Source organism: Anomalospiza imberbis, unplaced genomic scaffold (genome assembly GCF_031753505.1).
Source record: "Anomalospiza imberbis isolate Cuckoo-Finch-1a 21T00152 unplaced genomic scaffold, ASM3175350v1 scaffold_61, whole genome shotgun sequence".
Taxonomy (NCBI): domain Eukaryota; kingdom Metazoa; phylum Chordata; class Aves; order Passeriformes; family Viduidae; genus Anomalospiza; species Anomalospiza imberbis.
In genome coordinates, this window is record NW_027100224.1 from 530973 (window position 1) to 551022 (window position 20050).

At 67.5% G+C, this 20050-nt stretch overlaps 3 protein-coding genes across 3 annotated transcripts; 2 read left to right on the plus strand and 1 right to left on the minus strand.

Moving 5' to 3' along the window:
• Positions 1-1093: 1093 nt before the first annotated feature.
• S1PR2 (sphingosine-1-phosphate receptor 2) lies at positions 1094-3337 on the minus strand. Its single transcript, XM_068178906.1, has 2 exons — positions 3147-3337; positions 1094-2212 (listed from the first exon to the last, which is right to left on the minus strand). Exon 2 carries the CDS (start codon positions 2149-2151, stop codon positions 1096-1098), a length of 1056 nt encoding a protein of 351 aa, XP_068035007.1. The 5' UTR covers positions 2152-2212; positions 3147-3337; the 3' UTR covers positions 1094-1095.
• Positions 3338-6812: 3475 nt separating this feature from the next.
• Positions 6813-12299, plus strand: MRPL4 (mitochondrial ribosomal protein L4). Its single transcript, XM_068178899.1, has 9 exons — positions 6813-6913; positions 7800-7848; positions 8576-8735; positions 8831-8882; positions 9715-9832; positions 10893-10999; positions 11079-11188; positions 11939-12009; positions 12121-12299. Exons 1-9 carry the CDS (start codon positions 6854-6856, stop codon positions 12282-12284), a joined length of 891 nt encoding a protein of 296 aa, XP_068035000.1. The 5' UTR covers positions 6813-6853; the 3' UTR covers positions 12285-12299.
• A 3444-nt stretch (positions 12300-15743) lies between these two features.
• On the plus strand, positions 15744-19833 carry LOC137467378 (intercellular adhesion molecule 1-like). The gene is made up of 5 exons (XM_068178881.1): positions 15744-15798; positions 17299-17535; positions 17612-17930; positions 18541-18839; positions 19328-19833. The coding sequence occupies exons 1-5, from the start codon at positions 15744-15746 to the stop codon at positions 19705-19707; spliced, it is 1290 nt and encodes a 429-aa protein (XP_068034982.1). The 3' UTR covers positions 19708-19833.
• Positions 19834-20050: the final 217 nt, after the last annotated feature.

Here is a 20050-nt window from a genome sequence, read left to right on the forward strand (position 1 = left end):
CAGCCGTGGTCACCTTCGGCCACCCCGGGGGTGACAGCCGTGGTCGCCCAGGGCCACCCCGGGGGTGACAGCCGTGGTCGCCCAGGGCCACCCCAGGGGTGACAACCCCGCGGTGCCACCATGTCCCCCCCACCCCCCGGCTTTTCCTCCTCCCCCTCCAGGGAGGAAATGGGGACAAATCGGGGTTTTTGGGGGGTGGGAGGTGACAAACCGCTGGCTTGGGGACAGGGGAGGGGTCTCCAGGTGTGGCCCCCGTCCCGTCCCCCACCCCCCCACCTCGTCCCCAGACCCGCCTGACACGCTCGACCGCGTTTTCCCAAATTCCCACCGGGAAAATCCCTCCCCGCTGCCTCCCCCCCCCCCCACCAAAATTTGGGGAAAGACGCGGAAACAGCTAGAAAAAAAAAAAAAATCGTTTAATACAACGCGGGGAGGATCTTGGGGCAAATCCCGGGGATTTCGGGGGGGGATCCGGCGGATCCGGCCGCACTGGGATGAACCCCCCGGCCCCTCGCACCAGCGCGGGGGGAAAAGCCCGGATTTTGGGGGTCCCCAGCGCCCTCCCCGGGTTTATCCCGGGTTTATCCCGGCGGGAACGGCGGTGGGAGCCGCCCACGGGCCCGGGAGGGGCGCCGGGACTCGCCCGACAGGTCCGGCAGTGGCCCCGGGGCTCGGGCAGGGCGTGGGAAGGGCCCCACGCGTGTCCAGGCACACGGAGCCGCCGGCGGGGACGGGGACAACGGGGACACCCCCGGGGGTGGTGGGGGGCCAGGTGTGCGTCCGTACCTGGGGAACCGCGGGGGAACCGCGAGGGAACCGCGCCGCTCGTACCGTGGGCTGGCCGCCTTTGGGGCGGCCACGGGTGGCCGTGGGGTGGCCACCGGGTGGCAAGGGGGCGTCCGCAGAGCGGCCTCGGGGTGTCCGCGAGGCCGTGGGGCGCCCGCGGAGTATCCGCAGGGCGGCCTCAAGGCCGTGGGGCGTCCGTGGGGGGTCCGTGCCGCGTCGCCTGACCGCCCGCCGGACACCCTTGACCACAAACCCCCCCAGCCCCGCGCCGCCGTTACCCAAGCGTCGCCCCGCAGACTGACCGCACCCTCACACGGACGTGGTGCACTCGCGGGTCAGCGGCGCCGTGGCCAGCTCGGCGGCGGGGCCGGCCGGGCCCCTGTCCAGCGAGCTGGACGTGCGCAGCGGGACGCCCGCCCGGCCGGGGGGCTGCGGCCGGCGGCCGCGGCCGCAGCAGCAGAGCACGCGCAGGAACTCGCCGCGCATGTCCTTGCTGCGCAGCATGTAGATCACCGGGTTGGCCGCCGAGTTGAGCGTGGCGAAGGCGAAGAAATAGTTGGCGCTGTACAGCACCCGGCAGGCGCGCACGGGGCACGAGGCGTCCATCAGGAGGATGATGAAGGCGGGCAGCCAGCAGACGATGAAGGCGCCCAGCACGATGGTGACGGTCTTGAGCAAGGCCAGCGTCTGCGCCGAGGCGATCTCGGCGTGGCTGGAGCGGACGATGCAGTAGATGCGCGTGTAGAGCCCCACGATGGCCATGAGGATGAGGGTGAAGATGGTGGTGACGAAGAGCACGTAGCGCTTGGAGTAGAGCGGCAGCACCGTGGAGCAGTCGCCCAGGTCGCTGATGCAGTTCCAGCCCATGATGGGCAGGCTGCCGATGGCGCCGGCGATCACCCAGCAGGCGCCGATCAGCAGCACCATGCGGCAGTTCTTGTCGCTGCTGTACACCTTCACCTTGGTGATGGCCACGTGCCGCTCGATGGCGATGGCCAGCAGGCTGAACACCGAGGCGGCCAGCGTGGCGAAGGCCGTGCCCTCGCGCACGAACCACTGCACCGGCGTCAGGCTGAAGGTGGTGCTGCCCGACAGCAGCGTGTTGACCATGAAGGCCGTGCCGGCCAGCAGGTCCGAGGCGGCCAAGTTGCCGATGAAGATGTACATGGCCAGGTGCAGGCGCTTGTTGCGGCAGATGGACACCAGCACCAGCAGGTTCTCCAGGACGATGAAGCAGCAGAGGACGACGATGAGGACGGAGCCCACCCAGCGCGAGGGCGCCGCGCTCTCGCCGTCGCCCTTGGTGAAGTTGTAGTGCTCGCGGATTTTGTCGCGGTTGAAATATTCCTTGTAGATGCTCCCCATGGTGGTGACGGCGGCGGCGGCGGCGGCGGCGGCGAGGCTCAGCGCCGCCGGGACATGGCTCCTGGGGACGGCAGGGTCACCCCCGTTGGCACCTCTGTGCCACCGGGGACACCCCGGGGTGGCAGCCGGTGTCACGCAACGCTTGTCGCGCCGTGGACACCCCGGGGTGTCACCCGGGGCCAGTCGTGTCCCCCCAGGTTGCGCTGACAGCCACCCCCAGCCCTGTCCCCATGGGTGGTGACACCCACCGTCACCTTTGGATACCCCGGGGTGTCACCCAGGTGACACCTGCTGTCACCCGTGTCCTTCCACAGGGGCGTCACCCACGTCCCAGTGGGAGAAGGGCGGGGGGGGGGGCACATCTGGGCGCACATCTGGGCGCACATCTGGGGGAAATCGAGGCGGGGGCGGCGCCTGAGGTGACACCGTGTGGCAGGAGGTGACAGACATCCCGTGGGGGGTGGGGCGGGACGTCACCGCTGGGTCCCCGTGTCCTCACCCCCGGCCCCGCGTCCCCTCTCCCCAAATTTCGGGACGGGACTCCCGGTAAGGGCCTCCCCCCCTCCCCCGGCCCGTTCCTCTCGGTGCGGGACCCCCGAGGGTTCCGGACGGGAACGAGGGCCGGGGCGGGGTGGCGGGGGAAGGAGCCCCGGCTGCCGCGGCACCGTCCCGGAGTCCCCCCCAGGTCCCGGTGGCGTCCCGGTACCGGTGTCGGTCCCGTCCCGGAGCCCTCCCGTCCTGGTACAGTCCCGGAGCCTCCCCGGTTCCGTCCCGGAGCCGTCCCGGTACCAGAGCTCTCCCGGAGCCGTCCCGGTACCAGAGCTCCCCCGGTGCCGTCCCGCCACCGCCCGGTGCCGTCCCGGAGCCCCCGGTGCCGTCCCGCCACCGCCCGGTGCCTCGCGCAGCCGCGCCCGGTGCCGGGACACCGCCCCTGGGCTCCCGCTGCCCCGGGACACCCACTAGGATCCCTCCAGGCCCCCCCCCGACCCTCGTACCGGTGCCGGTAGGAGCCGCCGGTCCTGGTCGGAACCGGCACGGAGCATCCGCCGCTTCCCCTTCCCCTTCCCCGCCCGCCCCCGGTCGGAGCTGCCCCGGGCGGAGCCAGCGGGGGGGAGCGGGCGGGGCCGGGGGCGGCGGGACCCCCGGGAACGGCCCCGGGAACGGCCTCGGGATCCTAAACCGGGAACGGCCCCGGGATCCTAAACCGGGATCCCAAACCGGGAACGGCCCCGGGATCCTAAACCGGGATCCCCAACCGGGAACGGCCCCGGAATCCTAAACCGGGATCCCCAACCGGGATCCCAAACAGGGAACGGCCCCGGGATTTTAACCGGGATCCCAAACCGGGAACGGCTCCGGGATCCTAAACCGGGAATGGCCCCGGGATCTTAAACCGGGATCCCAAACCGGGATCCTGCCCCAGAAACCAGGATCCCAAACTGGGAACGGCCCCGGGATCGTGTCCCGCGATCCCGGGCTGGGATCGTACCCCAGGAATCGCAACGGGATCCCCAACCGGGACCCCAAACCGGGATCCTGCACCCGGAATTGTCCCGGGATCCTGCACCGGGAATGGCCCCGGGATCCTGAACTGGGATCCTGCACCGGGAATGGCCCCGGGATCCTGAACCGGGAATTGCCCCGGGATCCTGAACTGGGATCCTGCACCGGGAACGGCCCCGGGATCCTGAACCGGGACCTGGACTGGGGTCCGACCCCAGGGAATCCCACCGGGATCCTGAACCGGGGGTGCCGCACCAGGACCCCGCCCCGGGATCCATCCCTGGGATCATCCCTTGGGATCCCCCCCGGGATCCATCCCTGGATCCCCCCCGGGATCCCCTCCCGGGACCCCCCGTCCTCGGGGGGGAAGGGAAGGGGCGGCGGGGGCGGGGGGGGTCACCGGGGGCGCTTCGATCCCGAAATATCCCGGAGCAAATTGGATCAGGGCGGACAAAGCCGAGCTTAGAGCCGGGTTTAGCCGCGGGGGCGGCGCCCACCACGGACGGGAGGGGGCCCCGAGCCCCCGAGCCCCCCGCGACCGGACACGCACGTGGGGGGACACGGTGACACGGCGGGACTCGCCCCCCGGCCGATCACTGCCACCATCGCGATTTTGGGGACCCTCAAGGGTTTGGGGACCCCCAGGAGGTGCCCCCCAAGCACACGACCCCCCCCCGCCCCCCGCCAGCTGTGAGCCAGATGTTGGCGTGGCCGAAACAGCTGGGCCGGGCTGGGGACAATGGGGGGGGGGGACAATGAGGGGGGGGACCGCCACCCATGGGGGTGGCACTTGAACCGCCCCCCACCCAGTGGGGACCCCCCAGTGTGCCCCCCCCCCACCCTTGGGGACACCCCCGAGGCGCCCCCCAAACCCTGAGACCCCTCCCGATGTCCCCCCAGGCTTGGGGCCATCCCGGGGGTCCCGTGCTGTGCCCCCCCCACTCCCGATTTGGGGGGGGGGGGGGACAGGGGGACGCGGGGGGGGGTCGCAGGGGAGGAGGGGACCCCGGGGGGCGGCAGAGGGGGCTCGGGAGGGGGGGGGGTTTTGGGGGTCTTACCGGTCCCGGGGCCGGTCCCGGCAGCGCTGAGCGCCCGTCCCGGTTCCAGCATGAGCAGCGGGGGGCGGAGGGGGGGGGGGGGGCGGGGCTGGACCGGGGCCACCCCCCCCCGAGGGGCGAGGCCACCGTGTGTCCCCCCACCCCCCCCCCCTTGGCTGGGACCCCCCCCAAAAATGGGGAGGGGGACCACAAAAAACAACAACAAAAAAAAAAAAAACACAAAACCCCACAAAACCCAACAAAAACCATCAAGCCCCCCCCCCCGTGTGTGTGTCCCCCCCTTTTGGGTAGGTGACACCCCCAAAACGCGGCGGGAGGAGGAGGAGGAGGAGGAGGGAGGGGGGGGGGACACAAACCCCTCCACTCTTCTTCCCCCCTCCCCACCCCCAGGGAGGATTTTGGGAGCTTTTTCCCAGTTTTGAGGATTTTTTTTTTTTTTTTTTTTTTTGGGGGGGTAGGGGGGGGAAGTTTTTTCACGGCTGGAAGAAAACTTCCCGGGCTTTCCACGGCTCGTCCCGGGAGGAATTCGGGGGTGGGCGCGGGGGAGGATGCGGTGAATTTTGGGGTGGGGGGGGGGGGGGTGGGTTTGGGAAGGGCCCCTCCCCCCCAATAAAAAAAAAAATTCCAAAATTTTGAGCGCCGGGAGGGGGCGGGGGGCCCGAGGGGCCGGAGCAGGGATTTAATGAATCGGGATTTAATTGGAACCAGGCGCGGGATCGGGCTGGGGTGGGCGGGATGAGGCCCCCCCCCCCCCCACCCCCTCCCCCGGCATTCCCAACCCCTCCCCCCAATCCACGCGGAATTCCCGCCCCCGGACCCCCGGGATGAGGCGGGGCTTTGGGAAAACGGACGGGAAAAAAAAAAATATAAAGAAAAAAAAGAATTCCCAAATTCTCCCACCAATCCCGGCCCGGGAATTCCGGCCCCGCAATCCCGCCGGGAATTTGGGGGAGACCCCCAGGGTGGAACCCCCCGAACCCCCACCTCCTCCCCCCGCCCCCCCGAGCGGGAAATGGGAGCGGGAATTGGGAATGGGACTGGGAAATGGGAACGGGACTGGGATGGGAAACTGGGAAGGGACAGGGATACTGGGGAGGGACAGGGACACTGGGATGGGAAACTGGGAAGGGACAGTGATACTGGGGAGGGGCAGGGACACTGGGAATGGCACTGGGGAGGGACAGGGACACTGGGAAGGGACAGGGACACTGGACAGGGACACTGAGAATGGCACTGGGCAGGGACAGGGACACTGGGAAAGAACACAGGGATGGGAAACTGGGAAGGGACAGTGATACTGGGAAGGGACACTGGGAAGGGACAGGGACACTGGACAGGGACACTGGGATGGGAAACTGGGAAGGGACAGGGACAGTGGGGAGGGACACTGGGGTGGGACAGGGACACTGGGAATGGCACTGGGATGGGACAGGGACACTGGAAATGGCACTGGGATGGGACAGGGACACTGGGAATGGCACTGGGATGGGACAGGGACACTGGGGAGGGACAGGGACACTGGGAATGGCACTGGAGAGGGACAGGGACACTGGGGTGGGACACTGGGGTGGGACAGGGACACTGGGGTGGGACAGGGACACTGGGAATGGCACTGGGGTGGGACAGGGACACTGGGGAGGGACAGGGACACTGGACAGGGACAGGGACACTGGGAATGGCACTGGGGTGGGAGAGGGACACTGGAAATGGCACTGGGATGGGACAGGGACACTGGGGTGGGACAGGGACACTGGGAATGGCACTGGGATGGGACAGGGACACTGGGAATGGCACTGGGGTGGGACAGGGACACTGGGGAGGGACAGGGACACTGGGGTGGGACAGGGACACTGGGGTGGGACAGTTGGATGGGGGCGCTGCTGGGGGGGGGTCCCTGGGGAGGGGTCACGGGGGGTGACACTGGGGTGGGGACAGCAGGGGGACACCAGGGAGGGGATTGGGGATTGGGGATTTGGGATTTGGGGTGGGGGACGCAAAGTGCGCGTGGGGGGAGGGGGAGGGGGTCCCCGGTGTCCCCGCCCCTTCCTCCCCCTTTTCCCGCCGTTCCGCCCCCGCCGGAAGTGGCGCCGCGCGCGCGCGGCGACGTCACCGCGCCTGTCCCCGCCCCGCGCCTTCCCGCCATGATCCGCGCGGGGGCGGCCGCCCTGAGGGCCTGGAGCAGGGGCCGGGGCTGGGCCGCGGTGAGAGCGGGCGGGGAGCGGGAGCGGCACCGGGCCGAGGGGAGGACGGGCGGGGAGCGGCACCGGGAGCGGCACCGGGCCGAGGGGAGAGCGGGCGGGGAGCGGCACCGGGAGCGCGATGGGAACCGGGCGGGGGGGGGGGCGGGGCCACGGCCGTGAGGGCGGTGAGGGGGCGGGGCCATCGCTGAGGGGCGTGGCTTGGGGCGGAACCAAGTGGGAGCTCGGCCCGGGGGGGGCTCGGGGGTCCGGGACGGGACCAGGAGCGGGGCTGGGGGGGGGCGGGGGTCGTGTCCCCCCTCCTCCACTCAGCCCATGGTTGATCCCGGCCCCGGTCATTGTCCCCAGTGTCCCCAATGTCCCAAATGTCCCCAATGCCCCCAGTATCCCCAATGTCCCCAGTGCCCCCAGTGTCCCCAATGTCCCCAGTGTCCCCAGTGTCCCTAATGCCCCCAGTGCCCCCAGTGTCCCCAATGTCCCCAATGTCCCCAATGTCTCCAGTGTCCCCAGTGTCCCCAATGTCTCCAGTGTCCCTAATGTCCCCAGTGTCCCCAATGTCCCAAATGTCCCAAATGTCCCCAATGCCCCCAGTATCCCCAATGTCCCCAATGTCCCCAGTGTCCCCATTGTCCCCAGTGTCCCCAATGTCTCCAGTGTCCCCAATGTCCCCAATGTCTCCAGTGTCCCCAGTGTCCCAAATGCCCCCAATGTCCCCAGTGCCCCCAATGCCCCCAGTGTCCCCAATGTCCCCAATGCCCCCAATGCCCCCAGTGCCCCCAGTGTCCCCAATGCCCCCAATGTCCCCAGTGTCCCCAGTGCCCCCAATGCCCCCAGTGTCCCCAATGCCCCCAATGTCTTCAGTGTCCCCAATGTCCCCAATGTCCCGCAGCTCTCGACGGCGCCCCCGGCCCCGCCCGCGCCCCCTGAGCCCCGCAGGGGTGAGTGCGGGGCTGGGGACAGCGGGGAGGGGCTGGGGACACGCTGGGGACAGTGCTGGGGGATGGGGACAGCAGGGAGGAGCTGCGGACACCCTGGGGACAATGCTGGGGACAATGTTGGGGGCTTGGGACACTGTGGGGACAGCAGGGAGGGGCTGGGGACACTCGGGGGACAATGTTGGGGGCTGGGGACATGGTGGGGACAGCAGGGAGGGACTGGGGACAGCAGGGACCACGCTGGGGACATGGTGGACAGGGCCACCACGGGGCTGGGGACACTGGGGACATGGTGGACAGGGCCACGACAGGGCTTGGGACGTGGTGGACAGGGCCACCACGGGGCTGGAGACGTGGTGGACAGGGCCACCACGGGGCTGGAGACGTGGTGGACAGGGCCACCACGGGGCTGGAGACGTGGTGGACAGGGCCACCAGGGGGCTGAGGACGTGGTGGACAGGGCCACCAGGGGGCTGAGGACGTGGTGGACAGGGCCACCAGGGGGCTGGGGACGTGGTGGACAGGGCCACCAGGGGGCTGGGGACGTGGTGGACAGGGCCACCATGGGGCTGGGGACATTGGGGACGTGGTGGACAGGGCCACCACGGGGCTGGGGACATCCGAATCGCTCTGAGGACATCAGACCCGGCTGCCCGTGCTCCGTGGCAGGCCAGGAGCACCCGGTGCGGGTCCCCGTGGCCGCCGTCCCCACGCGTCCCCTTGTCCCCAGAGGAGCCCCCGGCGCCGTCCCCGGTGCTGCGGAGCTGCCACGTCCCCGTGTCGCCGCCGCTGTCCCCGGTGCAGGCCTGGGTGGAGTCCCTGCGTCACCCCAAGGACACGCTGCGGGGCCTGGCTGACCTGCACCCCGACGTCTTCGCCGTCAGCCCCAGGTTGGGGGCACCGGGGGGGGCTCTGGGGACGTTTTGGGGACACCCCTGGGGGCTCCAGGTGAGCGTCCCCTGCGTGTCCCCCCTGCCGTCCCCAGGCTGGACATCCTGCACACGGTGGCCACGTGGCAGAGGAACTACAAGAGGATCGTGAGCGTGGGGAGGGGGCTCGGGGGGAGGGAAGGGGGATTTGGGGGAGGGAAAGGGATTTGGGGGAAAGGGGGGTCTGGGGGAAAAAAGGGGGATTTGTGGGCAGAAGAGGGGGATTTGGGGGGGAAGGGGATTTGGGGTGGAAAAAAGGGGGCGTTTGTGGGGGGAAAAAGGGGGATTTGGGGACAGAAAAGGGGGATTTGGGGGGAAAAAAGGGATTTGGGGTGGAAAAAAGGGGGGATTTGTGGGGGGGGAAAAGGGGGATTTGGGGACAGAAAAGGGGGATTTGGGGGGAAAAAGGGATTTGGGGTGGGAAAAGGGGGATTTTGGCTGGAAAAAGGGGGATTTGGGGGATAAAGGGGTGACTTGGTGTAGAAATAAGGGGGATTTGGGTGGCAGAAAAGGGGGATTTAGGATGGAAAATGGGGGATTTGGGGTGGAAAAAGGGGGATTTGGGTGGAAAAAGGGATTTGGGGGCAGCAAAGGGGGATTTGGGGTGGCAGAAGAGAGTTTAAGGGGGATGGGGAGGGATTTGGGGGGGGCAAGAAGGGGGTTTGAAGGGTCGGAGGAGCTTTAGGGGGGGTCCCAATCGAGCTTGGGGGGTCCCAGAAGGTTTCTGGGGGCTCTGAAGAAGGACCTGGGGTCTCTAAGGAGCTTTGGGGGGGTCCCAAAACACCTTGGGGGGGGCCCAGGGAGGGTCCGGGAGCCCCGGGGAACTTTTGGTCGTTCTCTGGGTGCCCCGAGGAGCTCCGGGGCTCCCCAGATCCACGGCAGGCGGGGCGGGGGGCTCGGGGGTGACGGTGCCCCCCGTTTCTGTGCCCGCTGTCCCCAGAGCCACGCGCGGGTGCGCACCCGGGCCGAGGTGCGGGGCGGGGGCCGCAAGCCCTGGCGCCAGAAGGGCTCCGGGCGCGCCCGGCACGGCTCCGTGCGCTCGCCGCTCTGGAGGGGCGGTGAGTGACGCCCCGGGAGCGCGGGGACGGGGACACGGGGCTGGGGACGTCGTGGGGACGGGGACGCGGGGCTGGGGACGCCGTGGGGACACGGACACGGGGCTGGGGACGTCGTGGGGACGGGGACACGGGGCTGGGGACATCGTGGGGACACGGACACGGGGCTGGGGACACGGGGCTGGGGACGTCGTGGGGACACGGACACGGGGCTGGGGACACAGACACGGGGCTGGGGACATCGTGGGGACGGGGACATGGGGCTGGGGACATCTTGGGGACGGGGACACAGGGCTGGGGACACGGACACGGGGCTGGGGACGTCGTGGGGATGTGGACACGGGGCTGGGGACGGGGACATCATAGGGACACCGGGCTGGGGACATCGTGGGGCTGGGGACACGGGGCTGGAGATGGGGACACGGGGCTGGGGACATCGTGGGGACGGGGACACCGGGCTGGGGACGTCATGGGGACATCGTGGGGACAGGGACACCGGGCTGGGGACACGGGGCTGGAGACATCGTGGGGAGAGGGACACTGGGCTGGGGACACGGGCACGGGGACATCATGGGGACGGGGACACGGGGCTGGGGACACCGGCACGGGGACATCATGGGGACGGGGACATGGGGCTGGGGACATCATGGGGACGGGCACACAAGGCTGGGGACAGGGACACGGGGCTGGGGACGGGGACACGGGGCTGGGGACGGGGACACGGGGCTGGGGATGGGGACACGGGGCTGGGGACATCATGGGTACAGGGACATGGGGCTGGGGACACGGACACGGGGCTGGGGACGGGGACACGGGGCTGGGGACATGGTGGGGACATCATGGGGATGTCGGGAACTGCCCTGGGCACGTCAGGGACTGCCCTGGGGACATCAGGGTTTGGTGCCCCTGGTTTGGGGTCTCTGGGACACCCTGGGGACACCCAGGACCATCTTGGGGACATCCTGCACCACCCTGGGGACACCAGGCCTGGCTGCCCCGCCTCGGTCTGGGCCGGGGCGGGTTGTCCCCTGCCCGGGGATGTCACCGAGTCCCCTCTTGGCAGGTGGCATCGCCCACGGCCCGCGGGGCCCCACCAGCTACTTCTACATGGTGCCCATGAGGGTGCGGGTGCTGGGGCTGAAGGTGGCCCTGAGCGTGAAGCTGATGCAGGTACGAGGGTGGCCCGGGGGGGGGCTGGGGGACAGCCGGGGCTCGGGGACACGGTGACAGTGTCCCCGGTGTCCGGCAGGACGAGCTGCACGTGGTGGACAACCTGGAGCTGCCCAGCAGCGACCCCCGGTACCTGCTGGAGCTGGCCCGGGTCCGGTGCTGGGGACACTCCGTGCTGGTGGTGGACACGTGAGAGAGGGGACAGGGCTGGGGACAGGGCTGGGGACACTGGGTGCAGGGCTGGGGACACTGGGGACACTGGGAACAGGGCTGGGGACAGGGCTGGGGACACTGGGGACACTGGGAACAGGGCTGGGGACAGGACTGGGGACACTGGGAACAGGGCTGGGGACAGGGCTGAGGACACTGGGGACAGGGCTGGGGACACTGAGAACAGAGCTGGGGACACGGGGGGCAGGGCTGGGGACACGGGGGACACTGGGGACAGGGCTGGGGACACTGGGGACAGGGCTGGGGACACTGGGGACACTGGGAACAGGGCTTGGGACAGGGCTGGGGACACTTGGGATACTGGGGACAGGGCTGGGGACACTGGGTGCAGGGCTGGGGACACTGGGGACAGGGCTGGGGACACTGGGAACAGGGCTTGGGACAGGGCTGGGGACACTGGGAACAGAGCTGGGGACACTGGGGACAGGGCTGGGGACACGGGGGACAGGGCTGGGGACACTGCGGACACTGGGGACAGGGCTGGGGCCACTGGGGACACTGGGAACAGGGCTGGGGACACTGGGGACAGGGCTGGGGACACTGGGGACACTGGGAACAGGGCTTGGGACAGGGCTGGGGACACTGGGGACAGGGGGTTGGGATGTCCACGAAGCTGCGGACACCAGGCCTGGCTGTCCCTGCTGTGGGGACACCTTGGGGACATTTTGGGGACACCCCACCTCCTTTTCCCCCCCGCCCCCCCACCAGCAATGAATTCCCGGAGAACATCAGCGCCGCGGCCGAGGGGCTCAAATCCATCACCCTCATCCCCGCCCTGGGTGAGCCCCCACCCCCTCGCTTTGACGACCCCCCCCTTCCCCGCAGACCCTTCGGGGACCCCGCTGATGTCCCCAAACTGTCCCCAAACTGTCCCCAAACTGTCCCCGCAGGGCTCAACGTGCACAGCCTGCTGAAGCACCAGACGCTGGTGCTGACCCTGGACGCCGTCGCCTTCCTGGAGCAGCGGCTGCTGTGGCACGACTCGCGTTACTCGCCCCTGGTCCCCTTCTCCCTGCCCCACCGGGACCTCCCGCAGCCCCCCCGGGCCGGCTGAGACCCCCCCCGGGTGGGATTTGTGCCCCCCCCCGGGTGGGATTTGTGCCCCTCCCGGGTGGGATTTGTGCCCCCCACGGGGCAGGATCCGGCCCCGATCCCGTTGGGAAGGATTTGGGGGCGCCGCGGCGCAACGACGTTAACGACGTTCTGTCCCCTCCCCGTGTCCCAAAGGGATTTCCTGGAGCCCCCACCCCGGGTGGGATCTGACCCCCGCCCCGGGTGGGATCTGCTCCCCCCAAACTGGATCCAGCCCCTCCGCTTGGGATCCGGTCCCGATCCCCTCGGGAATTCGGGGCTGTCGGGCACTGCTGTGGCCGATAAAGGGAGTTTTTCATGGATGTTGTTTTTATTTTGGGGGGGGTGGGGTCTCGGGGGTTCCCACCCCCTTTTGGGGCTCTCCCCCTATCCCAATCCCTCTGGGATCCCCCCAAATTCCAGCTCCTTCGGGGCCCTGGCTTATCCCAGTGCCTTTCCCAGCCCCCTCCCCAATATCCCAACCCCTCCTGGAGCCCCCCCAGAATCCCAAACCCTTTTTCCAGCCCCTCCTGCTCAGCAGCGCTGCGGGTTTTTCCACGGGTTCCGTCCCTGTGGGTGGAATTTCGGGAATTTCAGGGTCGTGGTGGCAGAGGGATTTTTATGTTTCCCTCCCCCCCCCCCACAAATGTCCCCAAATGTCCCCATCCCGGGCCCCCTCCCGGGCTCCGCTCGGGAAGGTGGGAGCCGGAAAAGGAGGAAATTCGGGAAAAACAATTCCTGACCTCACCGGCTTCCTCGGAAATCTGGGGCGCAGGGGGGGTCTGGCCTTGCTCCACGCCCTCCCCGGGGGAAATTTGGGGAGTCCCCCCTCATTCCCAGGCATCCCACGGGGAAATCTGGGAAGAGGGGTGTCGAGGTTTGGGGGAATGTTGGGGATCCCGAGGGGAATTTTAGGAATTCCAGTGGCCCGTGTCCCTCTTGGCATCCCGAGGGTGCTGGCGCGGGTTTTTTGGGGGGAATATCCCGGGAAAAAATCGGGAAATTGGGAATTTTGAGGGGGCCGGGGACCCAGCTGGGGGGAAACTGGGATGCAACTGGGAGGAGCTGGGACCTTCCCGGGTCTCCGCGTATCCCAAGGAACCGCTGGAATTCCGCACCTCCGTCCTCCTCCTCCTCCTCCTGGGATTTTTTTTTTTTTTTTGGAAGGCGGGGGGGAGGCTCTCCCGGCCGTGCCCATCCCGGTCCCGCTGATTTCTGCGGGTTTTTCCCGGTTTTCCAGCAGAGGGGCCAATTCCGGGAATCGCTCCCGGCTGCGGAGGGAAAGTCTTGGGGCAGGTCCGGAGCCGCTTCCTGGCGCGCCCAGGAGGCGACAGGAGGGGACAGAGGCGGGGAGAGGCCACAAATGGGGCTGGGGGGGACAGGGGGACACAGGGGGGACACCCCAGGGGACAGGGGGACACAAGGGGGACACCCCAGGGGACAGGGGGACACAAGGGGGACACCCCAGGGGACAGGGGGACACAGGGGGGACACCCCAGGAGACACAGGGGGGACACCCCAGGGGACAGGGGGACACAGGGAAGACACCCCAGGGGACACCTCAGGGGACAGGGGGACACAAGGGGGACACCCCGGGACAGGGGGACACCCCAGAGGACACAGGGGGGACACCCCAGGGGACAGGGGGACACAGGGAGGACACCACAGGGGGGACACCCCAGGGGACAGGGGGGACACCCCAGGGGACTCAGCGGGGATCAGGAAGAGGCCAGAGGGGACAGGGGCCGCTGGCAGGAGGTGACAGTGACACGAGGGGACGCTGGCACCGGGCCACGTCCTGCGGGGGGGTGGCACATCCTGTTGACTCGGAGGTGGCAGCGCCTTGGTGTCCCCTTTGTCCCCGTCCCTCCTGCCCCTGTCGCTGTCGCGTCCCTCCCCAATGTCCCCGCCATCCCTGTCCCCCGTGTCCCTGACAAGCTGGCCCTGTCCCCCAGCTGTCCCCGTGTCCCCCATGTCCTCTCCCCCAGCTCTGGCCCTGTCCCCAGTGTCCCTGTGCCTCCCGTGGCCTCCAAACCCCGGCCTTGGCCGCAGGAGGCTCCCGGCATTCCCGAAATTCCAGGCACAAGGACGATCCAGGGGAATGGCGGCTTTCACCTCCACAGCGGGGACGCGACACCCCCGTGGCTGTGACAACTGTCACCGGCCTCTCCTCCCCTGCAGCCGGCCTGGTGGCCCGGAGGCGACGGGAGGGAGGCTGGCAGGGCTGGGTGCCACCACCGGAGCCCCGAGGAAGGAAAACACCGGGATGGGGCAGCGGGGACGCTACAGGGACATCCTGGGGGCATCAGGGACGTTCCCACGGTTCCAGGGGTGACAAAAATCCCCTGGTGTCAAAAAGCGACAGAATAGAGGAAGTCGCGGCCCTGGTGACACCGGCGCCCCATGGTGGCCTCTGCAGCCACCCCAGGGCGGGTGACAGGCGGGTGACAGCCCCGTCACGAGCTGGCGGTGGCACATCAGGGCTTGGGGGCTCAAAGCTGAGCCCCCACCCCCGGTTTGGGGGCACAGGGTGGGGCCCCAAGGGGGACAAGGAGGGGACAAGGGGGGACGTGGCAGAGGGGCAGGAGGGAAAGGGGCAGCAGAATTGTCCCATCCCAGGACAGGGGCACAGGAAAATTGTCCCATCCCGGCACAGGGGGACAAGAAATTGCCCCGGGGTGGGGCAGGAGAGACCGGAGCCTTCCCCGGGCAGCCCCTCGAGCCCCGGCGGGTCCCGGCGCGAAGTCCCCGCAGCCCCGGAAATTCCCCGGGGGCGGGACGGGCCCGGGGATAAAAGCAGCGAGCGCCCCGAGCGGGACGGGCCGAGAGGCGGCGGACGGACAGACGGAGTGACCGAGGGACGGACACCGGGACGGGCCGAGAGGCGGCGGACGGACAGACGGAGTGACCGAGGGACGGACACCGGGACGGGTGCGCACCCAAAGCCAACTCCGAGACCCCGACCCGGACGGACCCGGAACAGCCCCAAGGGACCCACACCGGAGATCCCGAACCGACCCACACCGGAGAGCCCGAACCGACCCACACCGGAGATCCCGAACCGACCCACACCGGAGATCCCGAACCGACCCACACCGGAGCGCCCGCACCGATCCACACCGGAGAGTCCGAACCGATCCACACCGGAGATCCCGAACCGACCCACACCGGAGATCCCGAACCGACCCACACCGGAGAGCCCAAACCGATCCACACCGGAGATCCCGAACCGACCCACACCGGAGCGCCCGCACCGACCCTTCCCGGGGTCCGGACCCGCAGCGGGTCCAACCCAGAGACCCTGAACCCACCGACCCCAGAGACCCTGAACCCACCGACCCCCACCGGACCCTCCCCGCTGTTCCCGGCGCATCCCGGCGCTCCCGCAGGACCGGGAACCGGTGTCGCCCCCGCAGGACCGGGAGCCGGTGTGCCCTCCGTGATGGTGGCCCCCGCTCTGCTGGCGCTGGCCCTGGGCACCCTGGGTGTCATCGCAGGTGAGGGGACACTGCGGGTGGCACCGGGCGGGCGGGGGGTGGCGGGGACCGGGCGACCGCCGGGGCACGAGCCCGCGCGGTCCCCGCGCGTCGCCGCTTGGTGTCACCGCGCCCTGGGTGCGGGTGGCGGAGCTGTCGCAGCCCCACCCCCCCCTTCCCGTGCCCGGCCGTTGTCCCCGCCGCGGGATGGAGCGGGGAATTTTGTTAATTCTTGCGAAATCCGTAAAAACCAGCGGGATTTTCTTCTTCCCTGCCTCCCTTCCTGACGCGGGCATTCCGGGAAAGGGAGGGACGGTTCCGCTCCAGGGGGATCGGAAATCGCGGCCCTGCCCGGGAATCCCCCCGGCCTCGGGCGGGGACTCAGCCCGGGGGGCTTCCTCAACACTTTGGGGTTTTTTTTTCTCGGCTCCCCCGGAATTTTGGAGGCTTCTCAGTCACCCTGGGGCGTTTCCTCTGCTTCCTGGGGGAGCTTCGCCCGAATTTTGGGGGCTTCCTCCGCACCCCGGTGACCTCGGCCGGGGATGTTCTGCTGGGAAAACACCGGAATCCAGCGATGAGGCTGGGCCTGGGAGTTTTTTCACCCCCAAACTTCTCCAGGAATTGGGAATCCCTGGGCGGGGAAGCTCCCTGAAGTGCGCAAAGGACCCCCAGACCGCCCCCAGGACAGCCGAGATTTCTGGATTCCTTCTCCAGCAGGAGCTCAGGGGTGGCTGGATCCGATTTTTGGATTTTTGGCCCCAGTGGTTGAAGTGTGTGGAATTCTGGAGGCAGGGCTGGGGCTTTGTCCTGATGGATAAGGGGTGGAAAATTGATGTATTGATAGGAAAAATGAACCATTTGTTAAGGTAAACGTTTAGACAAAAGGGTTTAGTCAGAACTATTTACTATGTGGGACAGAAGGTAAAATTATTAATATGGGATGGGATGGAATTTTATAGCGATTTAACATTAATTTAGAACTGATTTTATAGGGATTTCACAGGGATTTTATAGGGATTTTGTAGTTCAGGTGTAGTTTCACCACAACCCCCCCCGAGCTACCCCACCCCATCACAGGGCTGTTCTCCTGCTGTTTCCCCCCATTTTCCCACCGTTTTCCCCCATTATTTTCCTGCTGTTTCCCCCCATTTTCCTGCTGTTTCCCCCCTTTTTCTCCATTTCCCCCCATTTTCCCGCTGTTTTCCCCAATTTCCCCATTATTTTCCCGCTGTTTCCCCCATTTCCCCCCATCATTTTCCAGCTGTTTCCCCCCTTTATCTCCATTTCCCCCCATCATTTTCCAGCTGTTTCCCCTCTTTTTCTCCATTTCCCCCATTATTTTCCCGCTGTTTCCCCCATTTCCCCCCATTATTTTCCTGCTGTTTCCCCCCTTTTTCTCCATTTCCCCCCATTATTTTCCCGCTGTTTTCCCCCATTTCTCCCCATTTTCCCACCGTGGCTCACCGCAGTGTCCCCTCCCAGCGCCAGCGCTCCCAGAGGGTCCCCACGTGTCCCTGTCAGCCTCAGACCCGAAGTGGAAAAAGCCGTTCAACGTCACCTGCCGCGTCGGGCGCGATGTCCCCGCGGCCAATTTCACCATCACCGCCAGCAACCGCACCTGGCCGGCGACCGTGAGCCACGATGGCCACCAGGCCACCGCCGAGGTCACCATCGAGCACGAGGGCACCGTCCAGCTGGGCTGCGCCGTCCACGTGGACGGCGCGGACGTCCAGACCGACGCCACGGTCCAGGTCTACCGTAAGTGACCGCGCCGCGCCGGGGCCGCGTGGGCGACGCCGCGGCGGCGTCACCGAACCCCCGCTGTCGCCCGCAGATCTCCCCGTGCCGCTGTTGAACGTCACCAGCACCGCCGTGGCCGGCACGGAGCTGAGCGGGCGGTGCTCCGTGCCCGACGGTGCCGGCAGCGACGCCCGGGTGCGGGTGCGGGCCAGGGGCCAGGAGCTGGGGCCGTCGAGGCGGCCGCCGGTGGCCTTCAGCCTGCCGGTGCGGGAGGAGGACGCGGAGCGGGGGCTGGAGCTGAGCTGCGAGGCCGAGATGCCGCCCTTCGCTGCCAGGAGCAAATCGCAGATGATCCGCGTGCTGGGTGAGAGCGCGGCCGCGGCGTTCCCGACGGGAATTCCGGCCCCCATACGGCCTTTTCCTTGTCCCTGTCCCGGCTTTTCCTCGTCCTTGTCCCACCTTTTCCTTATCCCAGCTTTTCCTTGTCCCCATCTTGGCTTTTCCCTGTCCCCATGCCAGCTTTTCCTTGTCCCTGTCCCGGCTTTTCCTCGTCCTTGTCCCACCTTTTCCTTATCCCACCATTTCCTTGTCCCCATCCCAGCTTTTCCTCGTCTTTATCCCACCTTTTTTCCTTGCCCCTATCCCGGCTTTCCCTGGTCCTTATCCCACCTTTTCCTTGTCTCACCTTTTCCTTTTCCCCATCTTGGCTTTTCCTCATCCTTATCCCACCTTTTCCTTGTCCCCATCCCGGCTTTCCTTGGTCCCCATCCCAGCTTTTTCTTGTCCCCATCCTGGCTTTTCCTCGTTCTTATCCCACCTTTTCCTAGTCCCACCTTTTCCTTGCCCTTATCCCAGCTTTCCCTCATCCTTATCCCAGCTTTTCCTTGTCCCCATCCCAACTTTCCCTTGTCCCTATCCCACCTTTTCCTTGCCCTATCCCAGCTTTTCCTCATCCTTATTCCACCTTTTCCTTATCCCACCTTTTCCTTGTCCCATCTTGGCTTTCCCTTGTCCCTATCCCAGCTTTTCCTTGCCCCTATCCCGGCTTTCCCTGGTCCTTATCCCGGCTTTTCCCGCAGCCAAACCGCGGCTGGACGTCGAGAGCTGCCCCCCGCAGCAGAACTGGACGGAGGGGCAGGAAGAGATCCTGACCTGCAGCGCCAAGGGCACACCCAAGCCGCAGGTGAGGTGTTCCAAGGACGGGAATTCCTTCGTCTCCGGAGCTGTGCATCTCGCCGACCGCGCCCACGCCGGGACCTACCTGTGCCGGGCCACCAACGAGCTGGGGACGGCCGAGAGAGACGTCACCGTCTGGGTCCATTGTGTGTGAGGGGGTCCCGGGGATCCGGGGGGCCTCGGGGGAATTTGGGGTTCTGGGGGTCTTTGGGATATTTGGGGTTCTGGGGGTGTTTGGGTTTTTTGGGCTCCTGGTGGTCCTGGGGGTTCTTTGGGATGTCGGGGGTCCTGGGTGGTCTTGGGGGTTCTGGGGGCCTTGGAGGCCTTTGGGATTTTGGGGGTCCTGGGGGTTCTTTGGGATTTTGGGGGTCCTGGGTGGTCTTGGGGGTTCTGGGGGTCTTGGAGGTCTCAGGTCCTGGGGATCTTGGAGGCCTTTGGGTTTTTGGGCTCCTGGGGGTTCTTTGGGATTTTGGGGGTCCTGGGGGTTCTTGGGGATGTTGGGGGTCCTTGGGGGTCTTGGGGGTTCTGGGGGTCTTGGAGGTCTCAGGTCCTGGAGATCCTGGAGGCCTTTGGGGTTTTTGGGCTCCTGGTGGTCCCGGGGCACAGCAGCCCCCTCCCACTGACCCCGGTCCAGATGACGACTCGGTCCCGCTGCTCCCGGTGCTCCTGGGGGTTCTGCTGCCGGCGCTCGCCCTCCTGGGCCTGGCCGGCGCCTTCTTCCTCTACCGCCACAGCACCAAAATCGGCGAGTACTGGCTCTGGAAGCGGCAGCCGCCGACGGACGGCCGGCCCCCTGCGGCCACCGGGCAGCTCCCAGGCCGCTGCGGCCACTCCCAACGGATCCGCGACCCCGTAGCCGGGGAGAGGCCGTGGAGGGGCCGGGACCCCCGGCCCGTCCCTCCGCCACGGCCACCGAGGGGACGACGACAGCGGGGACCGGCCGGAGCCACCGTGGTGGATGCGGCTCCCGGACTGGGATGGACTGGGATGGACTGGGATGGACTGGGATGGTGACATCCAGCCGGGCCCTGGCGTGGATCTCCGGCGTTCGCTCCAGATTTTTATCCCTCGAGTGTTTTTTGGGATGGATTTGGTGACTTTGGAGGTCTTGGAGCTCCGGGCGGAGCATCCGGGTTGAATCCCGGGCACTTCGGAGCTGGCGGGAGGACGAGGAGCAGGAGGGAGGGGACAGACAGGTGACAGCGACACGTCCCACCAATAAACGCTGCAGGCGACATCCACTGGGGACAGGGACTCTGCAGTCCCGGGGGGGTTTCCCGGGACCCCGGGCTGGGGAGTGGCACTGGGAGGGGGGGCGGGGGGGGTGACCGGGCTGTCCCCACGTTGTCCCACCCGC